Source organism: Phytophthora infestans, genomic scaffold (assembly GCF_000142945.1).
Source record: "Phytophthora infestans T30-4 supercont1.69 genomic scaffold, whole genome shotgun sequence".
Lineage (NCBI taxonomy): Eukaryota > Oomycota > Peronosporomycetes > Peronosporales > Peronosporaceae > Phytophthora > Phytophthora infestans.
The window spans coordinates 188,440-211,119 of record NW_003303690.1 but is presented as its reverse complement, the minus strand read 5'-3'; the positions used below and the strand labels follow the sequence as shown (position 1 = coordinate 211,119).

The following is a 22,680-nucleotide window of genomic DNA, read 5'->3' as shown; positions in this document are numbered from 1 at the left end:
GGGGCGCCCGCAAGGACTGCCAGGGTACCAAATCATCCGGCAGATGCTTGGGAGTCGTCGACGTATATGACGACTCCGAGGATGTTTTGATGGCGGCAGCGCCCAGAGGAGACGCTGGCCAAGTGGGTAACTTAGGTCCACAGGCGGGTAACTTAGTTCCGCAGACAGCTGCAGCTGTCCCGAACACTGAGAACAGCGTGTTCAGAGTGGGTAACAGAGTTGCACTCACGGTCGCCTAGACCTATACTGAAGAGGAAGATGCCGGACAGGCTTCCTGTGTGGGTCTCACAGTGCCACACGCGGTCGCCCAGACCTTAACTGAAGAGGAAAGCGTTGAACACGCTTCCTGTGTGGGTACCACAGTACCACACGAGGCCACGAGTGCCTCGGATTCCGTAGAGACGACACCCCTAGACGTGGGCAGCAAAGCTCCACGTCACGGTCGCCGTCGTCAACGACGCCGCCGCCGCCTCAAGTCGGATCCGAACTTCGTTCCGATCGACGTCGCTTTAAGCGACTCGGAGTCCAGGGCCCGGGCTCCTCCAACAAGGCCGGTGGAAGAGTGTTATCACATCTTCGATAGCGAGACGGGTTTACCCGTCAAGGCATCTGGTGTCCACTTGGAGCCGTTGCCAGAGGTTACCGAGATACTGAACCTCGAGGAAATGACGGCTGAGTCTTTCCTGGCCAACCTTAAGGCTGGAGAGATTGCTGATATGGTACTCATGAGACATGAGACCACTCGGGAGGAGTTGAACTCCTCCTCTGTCCTGGACGAGAACGTCCTGGAAGACCTGAACAAGCAGCGTCAGACGCGCTTGGGTTCTGAGATTCTTAAGAACCCCAAGGATCCGGTGTATCCTTTGGTGACGGAGTATGCGGACGTGGTGAACAAGCACCCACCGACCCAACTCCCACCGGATCGGGCGTACGGCAAGAGATCGATCTCGTGCGTGGCACAAAGTACTGTGTCACAAGACAATGGCCCCTTCCACTCGAACAGAGCGAGATCATCGATGCCTTCTTTGCTGCGAAGGCGAAGGTAGGCATGGTGCGAGAGTCAAAGTCCCCGCACTCGACGCCAACTTTCTGCGTTCGGAAGCCGAACGAAAAGCGGCGTCTAGCTCACACCTATAACAAGCTGAACAATGCGACGGTGTCGTCCCAGACATCAATCCCACGAAAGGATGTGTTGTTGAACAACATGGCCGGAAGCGTACTGTACAGTGCGCTGGATTTGGTAGACGGATACTACCAAATCCTGATGCGAGAGAGCGACATCCCGCTCACTGCGGTAAGCACTCCAAGCGGCATGCTTTGGGAGTGGCTCTTCATGCCGCAGGGCTTGTCTAACGCCCCGGCGACGTTCAATCGCCTGGTGATGCAATTGTTCCGCTCTTTGCGTACCTGTGTACAGACGTACTTCGACGACATATTCGTCCATAGCCGTGCCGAGGGAGGCAAGACGGCCACGGAGGTGCATCGAGGACACCTCCGTCGAGTGTTGGACGTGATGCGGGCGAACAAGCTCTACGCCAACATCGACAAGTGCGTTTTCGTGTCAGAGATTAAAGTTTTCAGTTGCTTCCTAATCAACGTGGGCGTTCGAGCTGACCCAGACAAGGTCAAGGCCATAGCAGCATGGCCGACGCCCAGATCCCAGAAGGATCTTCGAAAGTGGTTAGGCTTGGCCAACTACCTTCACAAGTACAGCGCAGAGTACACGGGCCTCGCTAAGCCCTTGTCGAGCCTCCTTTAGAAGGTCGTCGACTGGCGCTGGGAGCAAGAGCACCAGGATGCTTTTGACAGCATCAAGGCCAGTCTCCAAGAGGCCCCTGTCCTGGCCCTGCCCGACGAGATGAAGCCGTTTAACGTCGTCTGCGATGCCTCCGATTACGCCATCGGATGTGCATTGCTGCAGGCCGACACGGCTGGACATGAACGAGTCATCTCGTTCCAGTCCAGGCAGCTCAAAGCCGCCGAGCGGAACTACCCTGTCCACGACAAGGAGCTCCTGGCAATAATATATATGCCCTTGTGAAGTTTCGTGTTCACCTTCTGGGCTCTCGGCCCTTCGTGATCTACACAGACCACGCATCCTTGAGGACGGCGACTAACTCGCCTCACCTCACCCAACGAATGGCGAGGTGGCTGTCCTTCTTCGCGGGGTACAACTTCCGCATCGAATACAAGCCGGGCAAGCTCAACGTACCTGCGGACGCCCTCTCTCGGCGTCCTGACTATGAGTTGGCCCACATCACGCGGGTGACAACGGATCTATATGATCGGATACGCATGGTGTATCGGGACGATGAGGCTGTCGCGCCTATCGTCAAGTTCCTTATGGTAGGAACGAGCGCGAAGTCCGACTGGCTCTCGTCGCGACAGCGCTCACGGCTCCACCGATATGAGTTGAAGGATGGCCTCCTCTATTACCGGGTGGAGCCCAGTGAACCTCCACGGGTGGTCGTACCCAGCGACGAGGATCTGAAGTTCGATATCCTTGCGGAGGCGCATGACGCGCCCTCCAGTGGCCACTTGAACCCCGAGAAGACCTATCTGTAGGTATCTCAGACCTTCTGGTGGACCCACATGTACAAGTGGGTTGCCCGGTACGTTAAGACATGCGAAATATGTCAGCGGGTCAAGCCCGCAGGGCACTCTTCGGCTCCACTACAGAGCCTGCCTGTACCGGCTGACTGTTGGAAGTCGATGAGTCTTGACTTCATCTTCGGGCTTCCCGCCGACGGACACGGCAACACCGGAATTTTGGTGTTCGTATGTCGGCTGAGCAAGATGGTACATCTTGCTCCGGTTCCCGTCCGGGTTACGGGCGAACAAACCGCAAGGTTGTTCGTTGATGGCGTGTTCCGATATCACGGTCTCCCGGAGACGTTTGTCTCGGACCGAGACCCGCGGCTCACTGCTGCGTTTTGGAAAACGCTGTTCCCTTTACTGGGAACTCGTCTGCAGATGTCCACTGCGGACCATCCGCAGACAGACGGCCAGACAGAGCGCGTCAATCGAGTGCTCGAGGACACTCTGCGCAGTATGTGCGCGGCAGCACCACGTACGTGGTCGACGCAGCTTCCAGTTGTTGAGTTTGCGCTCAACAACGCGGTGCACGCGTCCACAGGGCTCACGCCGTTCTACTTGAACGGCTTCCGTCACCCCAGAGTGCCTCTCACTCTTCGAGGAGACACTGACTTCTCTATTCTAAGTGGGGGAGAGGCTCGGAAAGCCCTTTCCTCCCAGGTCTCGGATGTGAGACCAGTTTCGCTGCGGAAACAGGTGGAATCCTTTATGGATACCAAGCTGAGCGTTGTCAGCAGGGTCCGCGATGCCATGGCAGCGGCCCGAGATAAACAAAAGGAGTACTCAGACAAACATGGAAGAGGAAACTTAAGTATATTTAAGGTGGGGGGCTTAGTGTTGCTAGACACGAGGAACCTACATCTTGACACTGTCAGCTATGTCGGCAGCAACAAGCTGAAGCACCGCTTCATCGGACCATTTGCAGTCCTGGCCAGACATGGTGCGTCGTACACCATAGACCTTCCAAAGTCAATGACGACGCACCCGACGTTCTATGTCGGACGTCTTAAGCGGTACTTTGACCCGCAGGGGGTTGCCGACTCGCAGTCCCCCCTTGACCCAGCTCCTCGAAGCGAGGGCCGGTCACAGTCGTCGACGAGGGCGTCGGAGCAGGCACCCAAGCCTCGGTCGGGACGGCAAGGCTGCGGTCAAGACCGTACGCCGGAGGGGCTTTATACGAACGGACCCCGGCGCCATACGCCGAGTACGCTGAGTACGCCGGGTACGCACCATACGCGTACGTCTAGGATTGTGCCGCAGGCGGCTCTGGACGTGGCAGCAGAGCCTCGATCCGTTGGATCATGCGAAAGGCCTCGTCCAGATCGGACGAAGAGGCCCGGTGATCCGCCCGCAGATGCAGGCTCGCGACCTCTCGCTTCAACAGGTCCAGGCGGCCCGCAAGACGAGCGCGCTCGCCCTGACTCCCGGTCTGGGCGGCAGCATCACCGCCAGTCCCAAGGCCAAATGCAATCTCAAGCACGAGGACATGTTAACGGAGGCGGTCAACCTCAGGGCCCTGTGTCGGACCCGCAGCCGGAGCACTCGGACGAGAGTGGCGTTCGGGAGGCGCCGAGTACTCGTACTCGTACGAGGGCACCTTAGCCCCTGCTTGACCGAAATGGAGAAGTTTACTTCCACGTGGAGCGGATCCTCCAGAAGCAACGGCGTCGCGGTAAGCGACAGCTCCTCGTGAAGTGGAGGGGTTTTACCCACTCCGAGAACTCGTGGGAGCCGATTGAACGGCCCCTAATTGACTGCCCGAAGGCTGTCGCAATCTGGGAGCAGAAGCGGCGGCAGCTTCATAAGTACTCCGGGGCTTCTTGCCCGAACGGGGTACGGACGATGAAATCATTCCGTACCCGCGCTCATCGTGAGCGCTGGAAGCCGCGCGCTTCAAGATGTCCCTTGGCAGCATGCGCTTGATGACCAAGTGGGCAAACAAACCACGAAGATCACGCTGGTCCAGGATGCGGGACAACAGCTGATCTTCATGGAGTTCCCGTAACTCCGTGGGTGAGTACTTAAGAGACTCCACCCATGTCCAGAACATGTCCTCACAAGAACTCCACGTGGGACAGCTCTCGGGCGTTACCCAGGAGTATCCTCAAAGAGGATAGAGACCACCCCGGGTTTTGGGCCTCTTACGACAAGTCGTGAAGACCTTAAGAGGGATGCGGTGTGGCGCGAGAAGCACACACCGAGCAGCCTCCAAGTTGTCAACGAGCAACTGTTCTTTCTGAACAAGGGCACGTTCGTAGATGCCCCTAGAGGTGTGGCCGTCCACAAGGTCACGAGGAGCGACGAGAAGCTTTAAGAAGAGGTCAGCCCCAGAGCTCTCCTCGGGAGGCCAATACCCTCTTGAGTTGATGGCAGCTCCCTGGCTGACGGGTGCCACCACCGAACCCCCACGCACACGCTGGGCAGCTTGGAATTCCTCCTGCTGCTGGTCGAGGTCATTCGAGACCTCCTGGGGCTCAGCGATAGCACCCTCCTCCTCCTCTTCTTCCTCTTTCTCCTCCTCTTCACCCGAGGAGTTGAAGATACTATGATAGGTGTGTTGAGTCTCCTTCTCCTCGCGGAGTGGAGACTAAGAGGCTATACGCTTCTTTGAGGGCTTGGCGCCATCGACTTTAGATGCCTTAGCACGCGCAAGACCCTCGGCAAGCGAGAGACGTTTGCGAGGATTCTCTTCCTCATCGCCACCGGCTTTGGGAGTGCCCTTAGCCTTGACGGCCGGACTCGCTGAGCGCACAGACGTCCTGGGACTGTGATCACCTTGATCACTAGCGAGCGACTGCACGCTGTCATCCTTGTGCTCACTGAGCACTGGGCTGTGCCCTCCCACAGAGCCCGCAGGAGCATCGTGCGTGCTCTCGGACTCGGCTTCGTCCTCACTGCCAGAGTTGAACTCACGTTCTACGAACCGAGGGCTCGGACGGTTGTCTGGAGAGGCCGAGGGCGACGGGCTGCGGCGCTTGCTTGCTCGCTTGCCCACTACCGCGTCACCCGAGTAACCGATCGCCTCGGAGGCCACCTGAGTAGCCTCCTTTAGGGCCGAGCCTTTGCCGTGAATCTTTGTGCTCTTGGCTTGCGCCTTCCCGGCAGCAGCCTTGGAGCGTGTCTTAGCACCGCTCTTTGCAGTGCCACGAGGCATGAAAAACGGCCGAAGTGAAGACCTTGAAGAAGAGCGCACAGACTGCTGCTCGAGGCTCTAACTGTGAAGTGAGCCTCCGCCGCGCTCGCGCGGCCAAGTCGATGGTTTTCGACTTTGAGAATGAGAGTTTGTGACGAGCACCTCTTCATTCTGATTGGTCGGTAAACCGAACCTAAGTGGGGGAGGATGTAACGGGGTACGTAGCCCTAAGTGTAATCTGGTTACATGAAGCGTGACACTTCACACTTCAGGAGTATGACACGTCATACTTCGGAATATTTGGTACAAAGTACCAAGGTCGTTCAAAGCCAACCATGGGTTAACGACATTGCATTTCTATAGGTGACTTATAGTTTGTATTAAACCCAAGCTTTATCTACCCATAAATATACTCAGTTTACATACTACTCACCTCGCTCTCTTTTAACTAAAGAGGGGACCTGTGAACTGCCGTTCACTGAGAGTTTGTATACTCTCGGAAGATAACTTCCTCTAGCGCAAGGTGCTGTGTGACCCCGTCACACACGCCGCCGTGAATGTGGTCGTGTGGTCGCTTTTTTGTCGGGGCACTATCAACGCTATGGATTAAATGTACAAGCTAGTGCCAATCATCAATGCAGTTTTACTGCTTTGGCGTGCCGAGCTCCTGGTGGAAGGAATGACTCAGTAGCTTTTCTTAAATGGTCGGTGTGTGAGCAGTTAAAGCGTATACGTGGTCCATTATGTTGTTGCGGATAATGCATACCCTCAGACACGCGTTGTGATGACTCCATATAACCAAGCGCAACTGCGAGGTAGACCCGATCGATATAACTATAACTACTACTTGAGTCAATGCCGGATACGAGTGGAAATGGCATTTGGCCTTTTAGTGAATAAGTGGAGAATTTTAAAGAGGTCCCTGTGCGTCAATTTGGCTAATGCTTCTAAGGTAATTCATTGTTGCATGCGTCTTCATAATTTCTGCATTGCCCAGCATCTATTGGAGAGACCGGATACGGCGGAACGATCTACCAGAGCTCTAAGACAAGAATTGCGCAATTGGAATAGGAGCAAGGACTTGTCATTCTTGGAAACTCATTTCGAGACAGACGGAGGGGAGGTAGTTGAACTTTCGGATGAGATAACACGCGATGTCATCGTTAAGTACATTGACAACAAGGAGCTGCGCCGACCAGAGCACAACATTGCAAGAAGACGTGCTGAAAAAGCTCAATAATTGTTTCTAAAATGCAACTATCATCATTTGTTTCGGTGTTTTTGGCTCGCTAGTTTGAAAGAGATCTTAGCTTGTCGATCAGGGATTGACGTTCTTGCAGTAGAAGGTTTCTGTCCTCCTCCAAATAGACAGGCGATCCTTCACGAGCTCGGCTAGCTGCAATTTCCTTGTCGACGTCATTTAGATGACGACGAATGTCGTTCAGCAGCGATCTAACTGCACTTTTCTCTTTGAGTTGGGATCTGGCCACCTCTCGGTCTCAATCAACTTTGGCGTGCGCTGCTTCTACCCTGCGGTCGCTTACATAGTTGTCAAATGCAATAACAAGGCGCTTGAGTGTCTCGGCGCTCTTGCGCTTTGATTTGGAAGGGGTTGTTTCCTTGGTACTTGACTCCGAGGTTTGCGAGGATTTATTGTTAAAGTGTCGAGTTTATCCTCAGGTAGCAAGCCTCCTTTAGTACGTTTGTCAGCTCATGCTTCACCTGCCAGTATATACCATGATTTTTACAGTGTGTAAGTATCATAAAGCACTGCAAAACTATACAATTTACGTACTGTCAGCCATTTTTGCAAGTAGAGTACGTATCCACGGCCTTGAACAAATTTCTGAACTCGTTTTCGTGCTGGACTGATGTTGTGAACTTCTTTTCAGCAACAATGTAGTGCTTATTGACGTCCTTCCACATCTCGAAAAGCTTTTTCGCTGAAAGGGCTTTAGTCACTGAGGGTCTTTGAAGAAGTCGTCTTCAAAGTGGAGAGGATTTACCAGGTGATCTTCTTGCGTACGTAGTAGCGAAGGCAGTTTGAACGTCAGCCCAGAAGCAGCTTCTGTCAATGACCTCTCTTGTATCCAATGCTGCTCGTGAAGGCTCATCTCCTAAACCAAATTCATTAGATATATTATTTTCGATAGTGATATAGCAATACGTCGTACCCGACTGACTGAAACGCGTGGCGAATTCATCAGAGAATAGCAGATCTAATAGTCGGTACATGCAGTGCCTAGTCCTGGCACCGACCGAAGTTGAGTCAATAGTGCTGGAACCGATTGAAGCTTGGAGCATGTCGTGGTGCATGAGTATCGTAATGCGTTCGTCTTTCTTGAGATTTCCCTTCACTATAAGTCCTCTACGAGTGCACTCCTTTCTAACTTCGTCTGCCTTCCATGACGAGTAGTCGACAGAGACACCATTGTTGCAGCTCTTTTCCTCTTCAGATTCATCACGTTTATCAAGCTCAACTTCCACCTGAGACCGTGCCACGAGAGACTGGAACGACTCTGAGCTGGGTGGGTGTAAAAACTATACTCCAAGAGGCTGCTGTGCTTATCCACTGTGAAATCCAGCATACGTAGCGGTCTCTGGATGCGTAGGGTCAAGTGAAGGAGCCGCAGAGCACACTGAATGTGACGAATGCTCGAGAATTTGGCTCAAAGAGTGTCGCTGGACGCCCTGCTGGGGCTTTTGAGCTGACTCGCTAGGGACATTGGTAAATGAAGACATTCTTCACAGAGAGCGTCAGTTTAGCACTTATATAACCCAATTCATTAATGGGAACTCACCGTGCGCGTCTTGGTTGCTTGCCTGAGGGGGCGTTCTGGAAGTGGAGTTTTCCGTACTGAAAGGATCACTTACCTCTGTTAGGTGCGATTTTTTATGCAGCTGGTTTTACCGCGTCGCACAGATCATTCTCAACCGATGCGGTCGCACGGTACAGAAGTGAGCGATGCGATGCCGTGCGATGCGCCCGGTTGAGAACGAGCCTTTGACCGACCTTTAGAGACGCTCTAATGATGCAAAACGACACACTTTAGTAATTTTCACAAATTTAGTGCTGTTTCGTGGCTCCGGTTTGAGCACGGATAGTCCATGCATTACTGATCGCGGTACATGTCCGGTATTGAGACGGGAAGATTCCCTTGCCACAAATATTCGCGCATGATCTACATGCATTCCGATGGAATGTTAATTTGCAATTGCTGCCCATTGAATCATTCGCAAATTTGCATACGTCAAGCAGCATTTCTTGCATCTCCGGCGTGTCGTCCGCTTTAACTGCCAGATCTACTGCTCAAGATGAAGTTTCTCAAGTCTCTGCTCGATAAGAAGTCTCACAAAGGCGCCGATCGTGCAGATAATGGTGCCGTGGTGACTAGAAAGCTGCCTCCCATCGACTTGACACGGACGACTCGTTCTATCACGAGCGCTGACAACGGGGAGAAGAAACCCAGAATCGGGAAACTCACGCTGTATATGCTGCTGTCCGATATTTGATTCCGCCAGTTTGTGTCCAATTGACAAGCATCAATAAACTACGAATCATTATAACACTTTTTTTCATTTGTTAAAATAACTAAGCTCTGCGCTAAGAAATTATAAGTGTGTTTTATTTTTAGCTTACTTAGAACATTGCCAAAATGGCTACATACACAAAAGAACTTGGGAGAACGAGGCCAGCTTTGTTGTGTCATACAGCTGTTCGAATCCCATGTTAGATAAGCAATCTCTTGTCCTGTAGTTGGCAATCTCTTGTCCTGTAGTTGGCAAGCATTCAGGCTTGGTCATAATCCCTTCAAGCATTTGTTGATGCGTCGATGGACTGGGAATTCTCTCTGCTTTGCTCCCTTCAAAGCAGAGGCTTTAACGAATTAGTTAGCTCATTCTCCAATCTGCACTGCAAGCCCCCCCCTCTCCATCTCCCCACGCAAGCTCACCGTCATTATGAGTGCACAGCCAACTTTCAATGGACCGTGGGGCAACGGCCCCAGACCCACAAAGGAGCAGATTGACCGCTGGACGGACGAGAAGCGCGTAATTCCTATCTCTGTGAAATGTATGACTATCTCTAACTGAACGTCCTGGCTATTCCAGCTCGGCCAAGTGCCTCGAATACGTCAAACAACACGCAGAGCGCGGCAATCCGACCTCCGTCATCAACTGCATCGACAAGTTCGCGTCCACGAACCACGTGATGAACATTAACCAAGTCAAGGGAGCAGTGGTTGACGAGGAGATCCGCAAGAAAAAGCCAGTCGTGATGGCAAAACTGGGCGCTTACACTGGCTTCAGTACCGTGAGGTTCGCGAGTCTGCAGCGCGAGGTCGTCGGCAAGGAGTCGCATTACTACTCGTTTGAATACTCGCCAGTATTCGCTGCTCGCGTTCGTGAGATGGTGGAGATTGCGGGGCTAGTGAATCAAATGACGGTGTATGTTGGGGCGTTCTCCGAGCAGTATCAAGTGCTGCGTGGCAAGACCGTCGACGTACGTGACTAAATTGGGGTGCGGCTTATCTGCTATACAAAATCGGATGCTTTTCAATACAATTTCCATTGGATGGAAATCGATACTTCTGTATGTATTATGCAGAGCAGGTGGTATTAGAAATTACTATGGTTATCACCACGATGTCGTGATTCACGCTTCGACTAGAAAAGACGCGCTGTAACGCTAAACCCTTCGTAATGAACCTTGTTAATCAGCGCAGCATTGCCTAGCACGATTGTTGAACTCAACCGCCCAGTTGTAGACACATTTGATCCAATGGAAAGTTGCAATCGACAACTCGGCGATGCAAATTTCTCAAAGTGATGTTTCCATCGCTGTCTTGAACTGGAATTTGTTTGGTTTGCTGTCATAGTTGATTCAAGTTTATATTTCTTCTGTAGTAAAAGTTTGTATCGTTTTTGGACCTGCGCCACCTTGAAGAATGCTATCCACCTCTAGTTTAATCTGCATGTCAATACCATATCACTTTCGGTGCGTTGGCGACTGGCAATGGGTACCACTAGCTCCATCTTTGTATGAAGCAGTAGAACTGAACTATGAAATCTTAAGGATCCGTAGACGCCTCATGCAAAATGCAAGTGTCGACAATCTTGCGACGTTCTGTCGGCCCGCACGAGCGTAGATGATTGTATTCAGATGTATCGACACTGTGTAGCGCAGTAAGAGCTGCACCTTCAGTAAAATGTGTTGAGATAAACCGGAATGAACTCTGTCTGGCGTTAGCAGTCTCACCCTCAGGCGGTGAGACCTCCGGATCTTGTTCATCGTCGCTCATGACTGCGGTTCAGCGTCTGCTGGTGAATGTGCCGTCTCGTGTCATACTAGGATGTCTAAAAATATCAATATGTTGTAGCACACACAGCTGTAATACAAATAAACGGGGCAAAGTACATTAATACCACCTTTTCACTATTGAAAAGCATCCTTTTTATAGAAGTGTTGAATTCCATCCTTTTTTGTATTGAAAATAATCTCTTTCCACTAAAGTGTCTGCAGCTGTCGCAGTACTTCGCTAACAGTCATCGACCACGAGAAGACGGTCTATTTGTCCGATCTGAAGCTGATTATCGGCAGTCACACGTTGGCTCCCGGCTCTGTTATCGCTGCAGACAACGTCGTGCGACCTGGTGCGCCCGACTACCTCGAGTTTATTGAGAACAACCCTCAATTCTCGACTGAGCGTCACACAATCAGCTGTGGACGTGACGGCCTTTTGCTGCCGGACCTGTCCATCGCCACATTCTTGGGATAATGGTATCCACAACTTTTAGCATGTGGGTTCCAAGTACTTTTCTATTGGTTTATAGTACTTTCATCAATGCATTTTTTTGCCATGTCATGGGATCTGGAACATGATTGCACTGTTATTTGGACCTGGTGAAGAAAACGTTAAGTTCACCTGAACCCGCCTGAAAATCACCGTACACTATGCATGGAGAGGTCATTCTCGGACGCCCCGCTGCGGCAGCGCGCACAGCCGGGTGGCGCATCCGGCGCGATGTGCTCCCGCCGAGGATGAGCATGCAAGGTCCACTGACTGGGGTGGGCCACACCCAAATTTGGGCCACGTTTAGGTGGCACACTCCAGTCAGTATCTCGCGGAAGCTATCGACGAGCAGCAGCAGCGCCGCCAACCCGGAAAGCCGCACGCGCCCCAGCACACACCAGAGCAGCATGCCGGGCCTCAGCGCCTCTGAGCTGTCTACAGAGCCTCTGTGTGCTGGTGACACGATCGAGTACTACTGCCGTTTCTTCGTCTGTGGAGACCCCAAGGGCTTTCGGCGCGCCGTCGTCACTTGCATTGACGACAGCGCGGACGTGAACTTCCCGGTCGATTTGGACACCGGGGACGTAATCCCGGGCGACATGATGATGAAGCGAGTCATTGCTGCGTCTGGAAAGCAGCTAGATCCCAGTGCCTCGCTCTGGAGGAAGCTACGGACGTTCAAGCTCGTCGCAGGGACGTTTGCAGCTCCATCGAGGGCCAGCGCACTCAATTCAGCGCTTGCCGGGGCAATCAATGCTGCAATCGAGTCCGTTCGGGAGGCGCTACGTGATAAAAGCGAGGAGATCGTTCCAGAGACACCCCAGAGCAGCGCGTGCAGCTCTCCCGAGCCAGCGCCGAGTTTGAGCCAGGTGGAGCTGCCCAGCACTCCAACCCGGCCGTTGGCGGCGGCAGCGAGCGGTGGTAAAGCTCCAGCACGGTCGGAGAAGAAGGCACGAAGCGAGCAAGCGTACGAAAGATCGTCTATTAGGGAGATTATCGACTTGGTGTCGTCGTGTGATGAGAGTGGAATGCTTTCCGGTGCTAAGTCTGCCGAACCAAGTCCAGCAAGCGAAGTTGAGGCGGCTGTGTATGTGCGGGCGATCCCGAACCGCCACGCCCGGGCCAAGATCCGCCACCAGGCGAAGAAAACGCGAGGGCAATGGCACGTCCCGAGATCGAGAAAGCGCCACTATCTGGCAAAGTGCGCCATCACCAAGAGCGGCTCGGAGATCTACCACGCGAAGACGTTACAGGCCGTCAAGTTCAAGGCCTTGAAGAACAGCCCTGAGGTGAGAGAGCAGCTGGAGACTCTGCACGCTGGACGGGATGTGTTCCAGGATCCAGCAGCGAAGCAGGCTCGCACGCTGCTCAAGACGGTGCCATGGCCGTCAGACGTCGAGCCCATTTCGAGCTGCAAGCGCAACGGCGTTAAGTTCCCGGACATCGGGGCAGTCGACGCATGCAAGTGTTTCGGCGACTGTTTTTGGGATACGTGCTCCAACGTGGCGTCCGCGTCGTTCTGCACCCCGAAGTACTGCAAGCTCGGGGCGAGGTGCAGCAACGCACCGCGGACGCTGGACACGTTGAAGCTCTTCGACACCGGTCGGGTAGGCCTCGGGGTGTACACCAACACGGATCTCGAAGTCGGCGACGTCCTGGGTGAGTACTGTGGGAGCTGATGCAGTGGTGGAAGGGCAACCACGGGAAGCCGTCATGGAGAACAGTGGCTACACGCTGCTGTACAACGCGAAGTCCGTCAACAGGAACTTCGTCTACGTGGATGCCTTGAATTGCGGCTCCATCACGAGGTTCATCTCGCACGCCTGCGAGCCCAACGCAGCTTTTATCGAGCAACAGACGCGGTCGAGAGTCCGCGTGCTAGTGAAGATGATCAAAAATGTGTCTGCAGGCGCCCAAGTGACTGTCCATTATGGTAGCCAGCGCTGGCTCAAGTGCGCGTGCAACAAGTGCTGGAAGAACCCGAGCCTGCAGGACGGCAACGTCGCCCAACACAATCTTGCAGAAAAATCAACGTAGTTCAAGTGCAGGAAAACTTTAAGCTCTGTTGTGGATGTACTCACTTGTTCAATATGCATTGGCCCTTGTCAGGCTCCGTGCCGCTATAGATCCTCTCCTACGTGCCCATCCGCGAGTGCTGGGTCAGTCTGCAGATAGTGCAGGTCCGATTGCTCGCGGTCGACCCCCCGCAGCGTCGGTGCCTGCTGCTCCACGCTTCTGTCCAATACGTCTGCTCACGAGTATGCGCCGACCTGCACCATCCATGCGATCCGTAGCCCGAAGCGCGAAAATAAGGTGCACACAGGTGCCGAACTTGAAGGAGTAATTACAGGGACACCACTTCCTCCGTAACCGAACGGGCCACCCATACGGTGGCTCGTTCTGCACTTCCATCCTGGCGTAATTGACACCCATTTGGGCTGAGACGGCAATCGCCTCCTCCGTGGTTCGCGTGGCCCCCTCCACGACGATGCGCTTCGCGGGATACTCGAAGACGTGGACGACTCCGGCGTCCCCCACGACGCTGTCCGCGTCGCAGTTCCTTAAGAGCAACTTCTCCCGAACGAGCTCCCCCACGCGTCGAGTCAGCGTGGGTACCGCTTCAGGCTCCGTTCGGAATGGTCGCTGCCTGGCCGATTCGTGCATGCAGCTGTCACTCAGCTCCTTCAACAGCATGCTCATCTTTAGGCGCCGCCGCAACGTATAATCCCGCTTCAACACCATGTTGAATTGCTCAGCAGGATTGTTCGTTGTGGCAAAGCCACTCGGCGTTGAGTAGCATTGCCACATTGAGAACGGTCCACGCAGCCACTGCGCCTCTAGGTAGTCGCAGAAGTCCACCAGCCCCGGGTAGTTCCTCCAGGCCCACAAGAGCTGGTCCCGCAGATAGGAAAAGCTGGTCCGGTCACGGGCGAAATGCATGTCATACAGCCCTCGCACTAATGCACCCGCTAAGTGCGAGGGTAATCCCTTCATGTGCTTCTCCACATTGGTCATGACGTGGAAGAAGCACATCAGATACTCCATGCCAGGGTTGCTCTGGAGCACTGTGAAAACCGCATTGCGCTGGGCTTGTTCAGCGTCGCCCATGACGTATCGCGGCATGAGTATCGGCTGCGTGATACAGATGTAGAGCCGGCTGAGCGCTGCCAGACAGCTTTCGTAAATTGGTTGCAGCCTCTGGGACACCACAAACAACGCCACGAGATGGAAGCTGCGCGCACGATCGGAAATGCCGATGACGATCACCGGATACTCCGCGGTGTTGATCTTCAAGGTGGCGTCCATGTGCAGTACGTAATACTTGGAGGGCAAGGTGAGCCTTCGCACCAACGCGTTTGTTGTCAGCCCCACAACGAAGGGCTCCTCGTCTGAACCGTCGCCGATGATTGGCTTCCCGCTCTCATCGAGATCCCACGCAAAGGTGAACGTGTCGTGGTCGCCCTCGCTCCCGGTGTACGCTCGGCTGTGGATCCACTGGCTGAGGTCCTCCAGCCGGTCGTGGTTCTCGAGCTCCGTCTTCGAGTAGTGATTGCAGAAGTTCTGCACCTTGTTCAAGGGAGGGAGGTCGTCCGCAGGAAGCTGGAACTTCCGGGCCATCGCGTGCTGGATGCGCAACGGTCGCAGCCGCTGATTGGCGAGCTCACGGCAGAACTCTTTCTGCCTTCCAGACAGCCTAGCACGCTTGGGAGAGGAGGAGGCGGTGAAGTGATCACCTAGCTCGTAGATGTAGAACTCACCACTGTCGGAACAAACGAGGACCTTGCCCCGCCACGAGCAGGTGACGCCGCTACAGGTCGCCGACTCGCACATTAGCAACTTGTACCGCATGCTGTGGTGCGAGCCGGCGCCACAAGCCGTACACGGCATTGCGCTGTTCTTCCCCGTGTTGTGCCTCTTCATCCTGCTCAGCATGGCTTCCGCATCGTCGGCACTGAGCTCGGTGCCCACCTCTCTCCACGGCAGCGTCCGGGGCATCGCTCGCTTGCTCTGCTTCACGAAATGGGGGGGGCTCGGTCTGATTGGCCGCAAGTCGAAGTGGAAGCACACGCTCCAGGCCCTTTGCTGCGCGCACTCAGCTCCTTCCACGCGCGCGGGGGCCACGTTCATGCACGAAACGGGTGCTTTTCATGCATCGTGTGGCGGTACCAAGTCATAGTGTGCCGAACAGCATCTTTGTGTGGGAATCGCCATGCCACTGTACTGGTCAGGGTCTAATGGTGCCAAGACGCATTATCGTGAGTTTATCCACGTTTGCGGTGCCGTCACCATACTTTAGGTTGCTTTTCACTCGTTCTCGACCTGGTGAGCATGTACAAATACTGGTCGACGATTCTGTCGGCATTGAAGATATGCGGGGAAGCTAGCGTGTCCAGATGGACAGCGTCGAACCCGAATAGCTTTTTCGCCTTGATAAAGAACGATAAATCGTGCTCTTCGTGGCCTGGGGCGTGGTGGGCAAAACTTACAAATACCTGTTAAGACACAGCAATTTCGATCACAACATTAACAGACAATGCGATTTAGATAGAAGAAGAACATGTCGCACCTTTCCTCCAGGTGACAGACACGCGTCGATTGATTTCAGCAAGTCTTCATGCTTGGGAAGCCAACAATAAATAAGACCATCTTCAAATTTCACCTCAGTAATCGAAACTTACCAGGTTATGCAGCCATAGACACTCTGCAACAACTGCCACTTCAAATCGAGCTTTTGTCGAGTCGTTTGGAGTTTTATACTCTTTTTGCTCGTCCAACACGTCAGACGGCGGAGCATCAAGGCATTTCAGCAACGCAGCTGTGTCACTGCCCCAGAGATGTCCCCGTACGTCACGTCTCCCAGTCCCCAATAAATGTGCGTTACGCTTGATATTCGTTTCAATGTGTTTCAACAAAAAGTCGTTCGGGTAATCTATAAAAGACCACTCCAATATGTAAATAAATTTAGAAACAATGTAATTACTCCCCTCTCACCTGTCATAACAGCCAACTTTGCACCGAAATGGAGTGCCACAAGCGACGACAGCGCCCTGCATAATAATTAACAATGATCGTCTGTAAGCTCCCTCGTATCTTACGTTGCTTTCACTGAAAACCCCACGAAGCTGCGTCGAATTCCACGATCCTCCGACCCTCCACTAGCTCGGAATGTTTGGCGAAGTGCGTGGCGATGAATCTCTGGACAGCGAAATGTAGCATTGGATTGGTAACTTTAAATTGCAATGTTGATCTTCGCACTTGAGCTGCAGTAGAAACGTTCCAGACAGCGCAAGCGAAGAGCGAGCCGGGGATGCCACCGTCATCGTCCGCTACTGAGATGCGAAAGTGCGGCGTCGAGCTCCCCACGTCCAGCTCCTGCATAAAGTCTTCTGGGTCGTAGCTATTGTCTTCTCCGTTCTGCAAGAACAGCGTGCCTACGACATGTTGGAAGATGATGCGCATGCGCGGGATCACTCTGGACGAGGGAACGACGAGCAGCTGCTACTGCCGGAGGTTTGTGGCTGGAGCGTGGTACGTATTAAGTGGGGAACGTGAGGCTGTGAGACCTCCACGTGGAAGACAGTAAGGATAGGATACATGGGAAGAGTAAGACCGAATCCCACTCTCCCTTTTGCGTTGGAAATATACGACTGCGTTTCACACGAAGGCGCTGACCCGAGGGTCGAGCACTTCGAGCAGGTTATGAGCCCAATGAACGATGCCATAGATGAGGTCGCTCGCGACGACGCACCAGCGTCAACGCCAGCACCCGCTACCGGTCGCGAAAGGATCGGTATGACCGAAGACATAGAAGAGAAGAGCACCACCGTCACTCACGAAAGGGGGACGGTACCAATACCAACGACCAATGCCAAGCCGTCGGTAATGACCAAGCATCAGAGATGTTGGAGATCATGCGTGGTCTCGCTGGGAGACTCAAGAAGCTCGAAGAGTCCCAGACGAAGATCGAGAGACGGTTGGGTGACGGAGAGAAGCGCGCGCGCACCGCCGACCTACTCATGACGCCGCCGATGAACTCGAGTTTGTTCGCATCGGGGTTAGGTCGCGGGGCACGTATGCACATCGACTCGCTGGCGGGATCCCCAGAGACCCCGCTCACGACAACACCACGCCGACCGGCGCCGCCACCACAGTATTTCGGGCAGCACCAGGTGGGTTACGGTGTACCACTGTCTGATCTACAGCGGCTATTTGCCGCAGCGCAAGGCGGCCAAGGTGATCGACCTGGACCAGGGCCCCAGCAGCCACAAGATGCACGAGTGCAAGGTGGTGCTGGCGGCTATCCAGTGCAGCAAGGGACGCCTGCACGGTATCCAGATGCTCGCCAGAAGAAGTTGTCGATACGCCCATTCGATGGAAAATAATTGTACGTTGGGCTAGGCTCGGGTTTCCTGGAGTGGGGCCGCCGTTTCGAGCGCCAAGTACAGCTTGCGCAGTCAGCCTGTGGGTTCTGGTGGTCTGAGGACATGAAGGTGAACCTGTTGGGACACTGCCTGTCCGGAACCGCGGAGCGGTACTACAATAAGCAAGTGGGCGCAACTTCCCACACTGCAATATGTTATGGAACGTATGCTGGAAGCATTTAAGACGAATATCACGCCTGCGCAGGCGATGAAGCTCTTCACTGCACCTAAGGACGCTAAACGCAACTGGTCGGAGCACTACATGTACCTCGTAGCCATATCCGAAGCGTGCGGCGGCGGAGCTGGCTATCTTGCGCTTAGTAATATAGTGCAGTACACGTCTCCTGAGTTACGGACGGTGCTAATGGCCAAGGTCGACGCGAGCAGGACGAACTATCTGCAGCAGGCCGAAGAACTGGCTCACTTCGCGCAGGCCTGGGAGTTAGATCCGGTGAGGCACCGGAGCCTTGGAAAAGAGCTGGTGGGAGCAGTTGGCGAGGCGCGTGGTAGAGAAACGCGTAAATGCCACGAGTGTGGCCGAGTTGGGCATCTGCGTGCAGCGTGTCCGGAGCGTGGGCGAGGAGGCGACGGGGAACCGGATTTGACCCTTGCCGTAAAGAAGGACACGGTTGCGACCGAGGAAATGTGGATCCTGGACAGTGGATCTAGTAGACATCTAGTCAGTGACGAGTCCTGGCTGGACGAAGTGGAGGAGTGCGAGGACGTATGTGTGCAGCCCAGCGGTGAGCCGTTGCGAATAAGAAAGAAGGGCACACTGACACTCAGAGTCTCGGCATGCGGTGCCGAGCAGACACGCAAGCTTACGGACGTGTACTACGCCGAGGGCGTCGTACATAATTTGATATCGTACGGAAAATTAGACGAAAAAGTTTTCACACTGACCTATAAGAGCGGACGACGCGTCGTGGCCGCTAAGAATGGACAGCGTGTGGCTTTTGACGTTGAGCTACGAAGGAACGTGCCGATTGTGTGCGGATCGGTAAAGAAGAAGCACGAACTCGCGTCAGACGTGATCATGGCCGCGCTCACTGAGGTGGTGGCGGCGACCGACGGCGAGACGAGCAATGTGCAGAAGGGCACGCTGGTCGAGTTTCATCGACGTCTCGGGCACCTGAACTATGATGCCGTGGAGCGGTTGGCACGCGAGCCAAGCTCCGGCATCGAACTGACCGATCGACGGAGAGTGAGCTGTCTGACTTGTGCCGAGGGCAAGCAGACGAAGAACAGACAATCGAGCAAGGACTCTGGTGAGCACGCTCCCACAGATCGCGTGAGAGGCGTGATCTGTTCCGACCTTAAAGGACCCATGACCCCGAAAGATCGCCTGGGTAACAGATATATGATAAACTTTGTCGGCCACAAGTCGAACTATTGTGGGGTGTTTCTCGCCAAGACGAAGGATGTAGCGGCAAGAAAGTTCGAATAGTTCCTCGTCTACTTCGAGAAACGGTTCGACTGCCGGATTCACGTCTTACGAACGGATTCCGGAGGTGAGTACGAAAACGTGGATTTGTTTTGCAAGAGAACTGGTGTCGCACGACAGCGCAGCGAGGCGCGAAACCAAGTAAGCAACGGAAAGGCTGAGAGGATGCACCGGACCATTATGAATATGGCCAGGTGCATGGTGTTTGCCTGCGGATTTCCTCTCAGTTTCTGGGGAGATGCTGTTAGATACGCGGCGTACATTTTGAACCGGTCCCCAACCAGCTCCAACCCAGGGCGTGCGTCACCGATTAAAGTACTGACGAAGCAGACGCCGCAGCTAGGGGAGATAGTTGTTTTCGGGTCCCCATGTACTGTTTACAGGGACCCGCGGAAACAAAACTTTGCACAGAGAGCACAGGCAGGCATGATTGTCGGAATCGGAGAGGAAATAAAGGGCTACAGAGTTTACTTGCCAAAGGACAAGGTCGTGATCGTGACACAGCACGTGAAGAACATGGAGACGCTCGACAAAGAGCAGAACGAGAAAGTGCAGTGGCTGTACCTGCAGGACGACGAGGACATACCTCAGGAGGGGTCGGAAGCTGCTAAGGAGACGCCCAAGGGCGGTGTGGCACCTGCCGAGGCAGGGAATGCGAGTGGAAGCACTAAGAAGCGCTTCAAAAGGAAGAAGAAGAGCTGGACTAGGGATCGCCCAGTTACGCGTTCTGTAGTTCAACGGTCAGGAGGAGTCGGCCCAGACCTGGGGGGCCAGGAGAAGACTCCGCCCGACGTGGTGAACAGTTTAGTGGAGCCGGACCCAAAGACTACCGAGATGCAATCAAGAGTCGACACCGATCGCGGTGGCTGAGGCCATCGCGGAGGAGCTGCAGGCTCTCGAACAGAATGGTGTGTGGAAGGTGGTGAAGCTCCCGCCTGGAGCACACGAATTGCACGGAAAACGGGTATTCCAGACTAAACTGGATGCGGAAGGTGCGATTGAGCGGCTGAAGGCTCGCTTAGTGGCGTGTGGAAACGAACAGATCTTTGGCGTCAATTATAGTGTTACGTTTGCTGCGGTGATGGACATGAGCAGCGTTAAGCTGATTCTCGTGTTGGCCAGAAAATGGGGCGTGCCTGCCAAACATGGCGACGTCCCCAACGCGTACGTTAAAGCTGATAAAGAGGATGATTTAGTCATTTACATGAAGATTCCCAAGGGAAGGGAGATCTCGGACGAGATGAAGAGGTCACTGGGTGTTAGACATGGAGACGAGGTGGTACTCGAGCTGAAGAAAGCACTTTATGGTTTGAAACAAGCTGGGCGACTCTGGAGTGACCTCCTGCACCGCAAGCTAAAAGGGATTGGTTTCACTGACTGACATGTGTGTCGACTACAGACGACATGTGTAACGGGGTTACATGGTGTGGAACACACAGGGGTACGAAGTACCCGGAGAGTTAACAAACTCTCAGTACATAAGTTGGAGAGTTAACAAGGTCTCTCAGTACGTTGGCTGAAAGCCACACGTTATGCATTTGATTAGGTTTAACTATGCTAGATAGTTAAACAGATACATTTACCCCTAGGCGGCTTGGCCGCAATAATAGTAAATAAAACACTTCTGGTTTTGAAGCATAAAGGTTAAGGTATTAACTTTGAGCCCTGGTCTTGGGCTGTAAGTGTCCTTTGGATAAGGAACTTAGTATTAGTGACTCTTTGAGTCGAACGTCTTCCTCTGACGCTAAAGCTACGGCAGCCCCGCTGCAACATGGGCGCGAAGTGCTGGTAGTCGGCGTATACGTTGATGACCTACTAGTGACCGGAACGGGACAGGAGGCCGTGGATGCGCTCTTTGCGGAACTTGCAGACTTATCCATCAAGAATTTGGGAGAGGCCAGGAGGTTTCTCGGGATGAGAGTCGTGTACGATGAGTCGTATGGGTACGATCTCGACCAAGAAATCACGATCACAGAGATGCTGAATGAGTTCGACATGGGTATGGCGCACGGAGCGCGGATGCCGATTGGACTAGAATGAAGTGATGGATGTGACATCGAACTAGAGAAATTGCCGATCTCCGGTGCGTCCGCGGTTGCGACAGTGAAGAAGTTCCAGTCGCTGGTGGGCAGCCTACTCTGGGTAGCTCGCTGCACAAGGCCAGATATAGCTTTTGCTGTTCACAAGGCGTCGCGGCGAGCGCATGAACCCACGGTCACGGACTGGAAGTTGGCGAAGCGAGTACTGCAGTATCTCGCTGGGACGAAGCAGCTGAGACTGCGGATGAAAGGAGACAGAGGGCGGATGGAGCCACTGGAAGTTGTGGGCTATAGTGACGCGGACTTTGCGGCTGATAAAGGCGACAGGAAGTCGGTCACTGGTGGGCTCGTCACAGTAGACGGGATACCCATAAGCTGGGTATGCAAGAAGCAGACGGGTGTGTCCTTGTCTACGATGGAAGCGGAATTCACCGCAGCGTCGGTCATGGCGCAAGAGCTACTAGGCGTAAGAGAACTGCTTAAGGAGCTGGAGATCGCGTTCGTGGAACCGATGCCGCTACGAGTAGATACCCAGGCTGCGCTGAAGCAACTCGAAGGTGAGGGTGCTTCATCCAAAGCGAATCATGTGGACGTACGGATCAAGTTCGTTGGACATTTCACCAAGGAAGGCGTACTGGGACCGGAGTATCGAGAGAGCAAGAGGATGCCTACGGACATCCTAACGAAGGCGTTACCGGCCCCGAGACTTGATGAGCTGCGAGTTCAGGTGGGATTGCATTAAGAACTGAGAACACACCGCCAGGACGCAGTGTCGGCGAGGAGGAGTGTTGGAAGATGATGCGCATGCGCGGGATCACTCTGGACGAGGGAACGACGAGCAGCTGCTACTGTCGGAGGTTTGTGGCTGGAGCGTGGTACGTATGGAGTGAGGAACGTGAGGCTGTGAGACCTCCACGTGGAAGACAGTAAGGATAGGATGAATAGGAAGGGTAAGACCGAATCTCACTCTCCCTTTTGTGTTGGAATCCACGACTGCGTTTCACACGAAGGCGCTGACCCAAGGGTCGAGCACTTCGAACACGACATTGTCCTCGATCTCCATCATGACTAATGAGCAAAAGATGGACTACCGGCACCTACGGAACCGGCTACGCTCGTACTTAACCGAACGCTCGCAAGAGTGTTAAATAACCCAATTTGCCCTTTTTATTTCAATGCGATCAAAACCCAACTATTCCAAAACCCATTTTCAGACACAATCTTCGATCAGCGCGAGCGGCAGCAGAGGCGTCTA

The 22,680-nt window shown here is 53.8% G+C and overlaps 2 protein-coding genes across 2 annotated transcripts; one reads left to right on the top strand and one right to left on the bottom strand.

Moving 5' to 3' along the window:
- Positions 1-7,525: 7,525 nt before the first annotated feature.
- PITG_18502 (uncharacterized protein) lies at positions 7,526-7,963 on the bottom strand (the record flags this gene model as incomplete). Its single annotated transcript, XM_002997574.1, has 2 exons — positions 7,526-7,671; positions 7,903-7,963. The coding sequence occupies 2 exons, from the start codon at positions 7,961-7,963 to the stop codon at positions 7,526-7,528; spliced, it is 207 nt and encodes a 68-aa protein (XP_002997620.1).
- A 1,080-nt stretch (positions 7,964-9,043) lies between these two features.
- Positions 9,044-11,505, top strand: PITG_18501 (catechol O-methyltransferase, putative; the record flags this gene model as incomplete). The annotated part of the gene is made up of 4 exons (XM_002997573.1): positions 9,044-9,216; positions 9,839-10,229; positions 10,909-10,930; positions 11,273-11,505. The coding sequence occupies 4 exons, from the start codon at positions 9,044-9,046 to the stop codon at positions 11,503-11,505; spliced, it is 819 nt and encodes a 272-aa protein (XP_002997619.1).
- Positions 11,506-22,680: the final 11,175 nt, after the last annotated feature.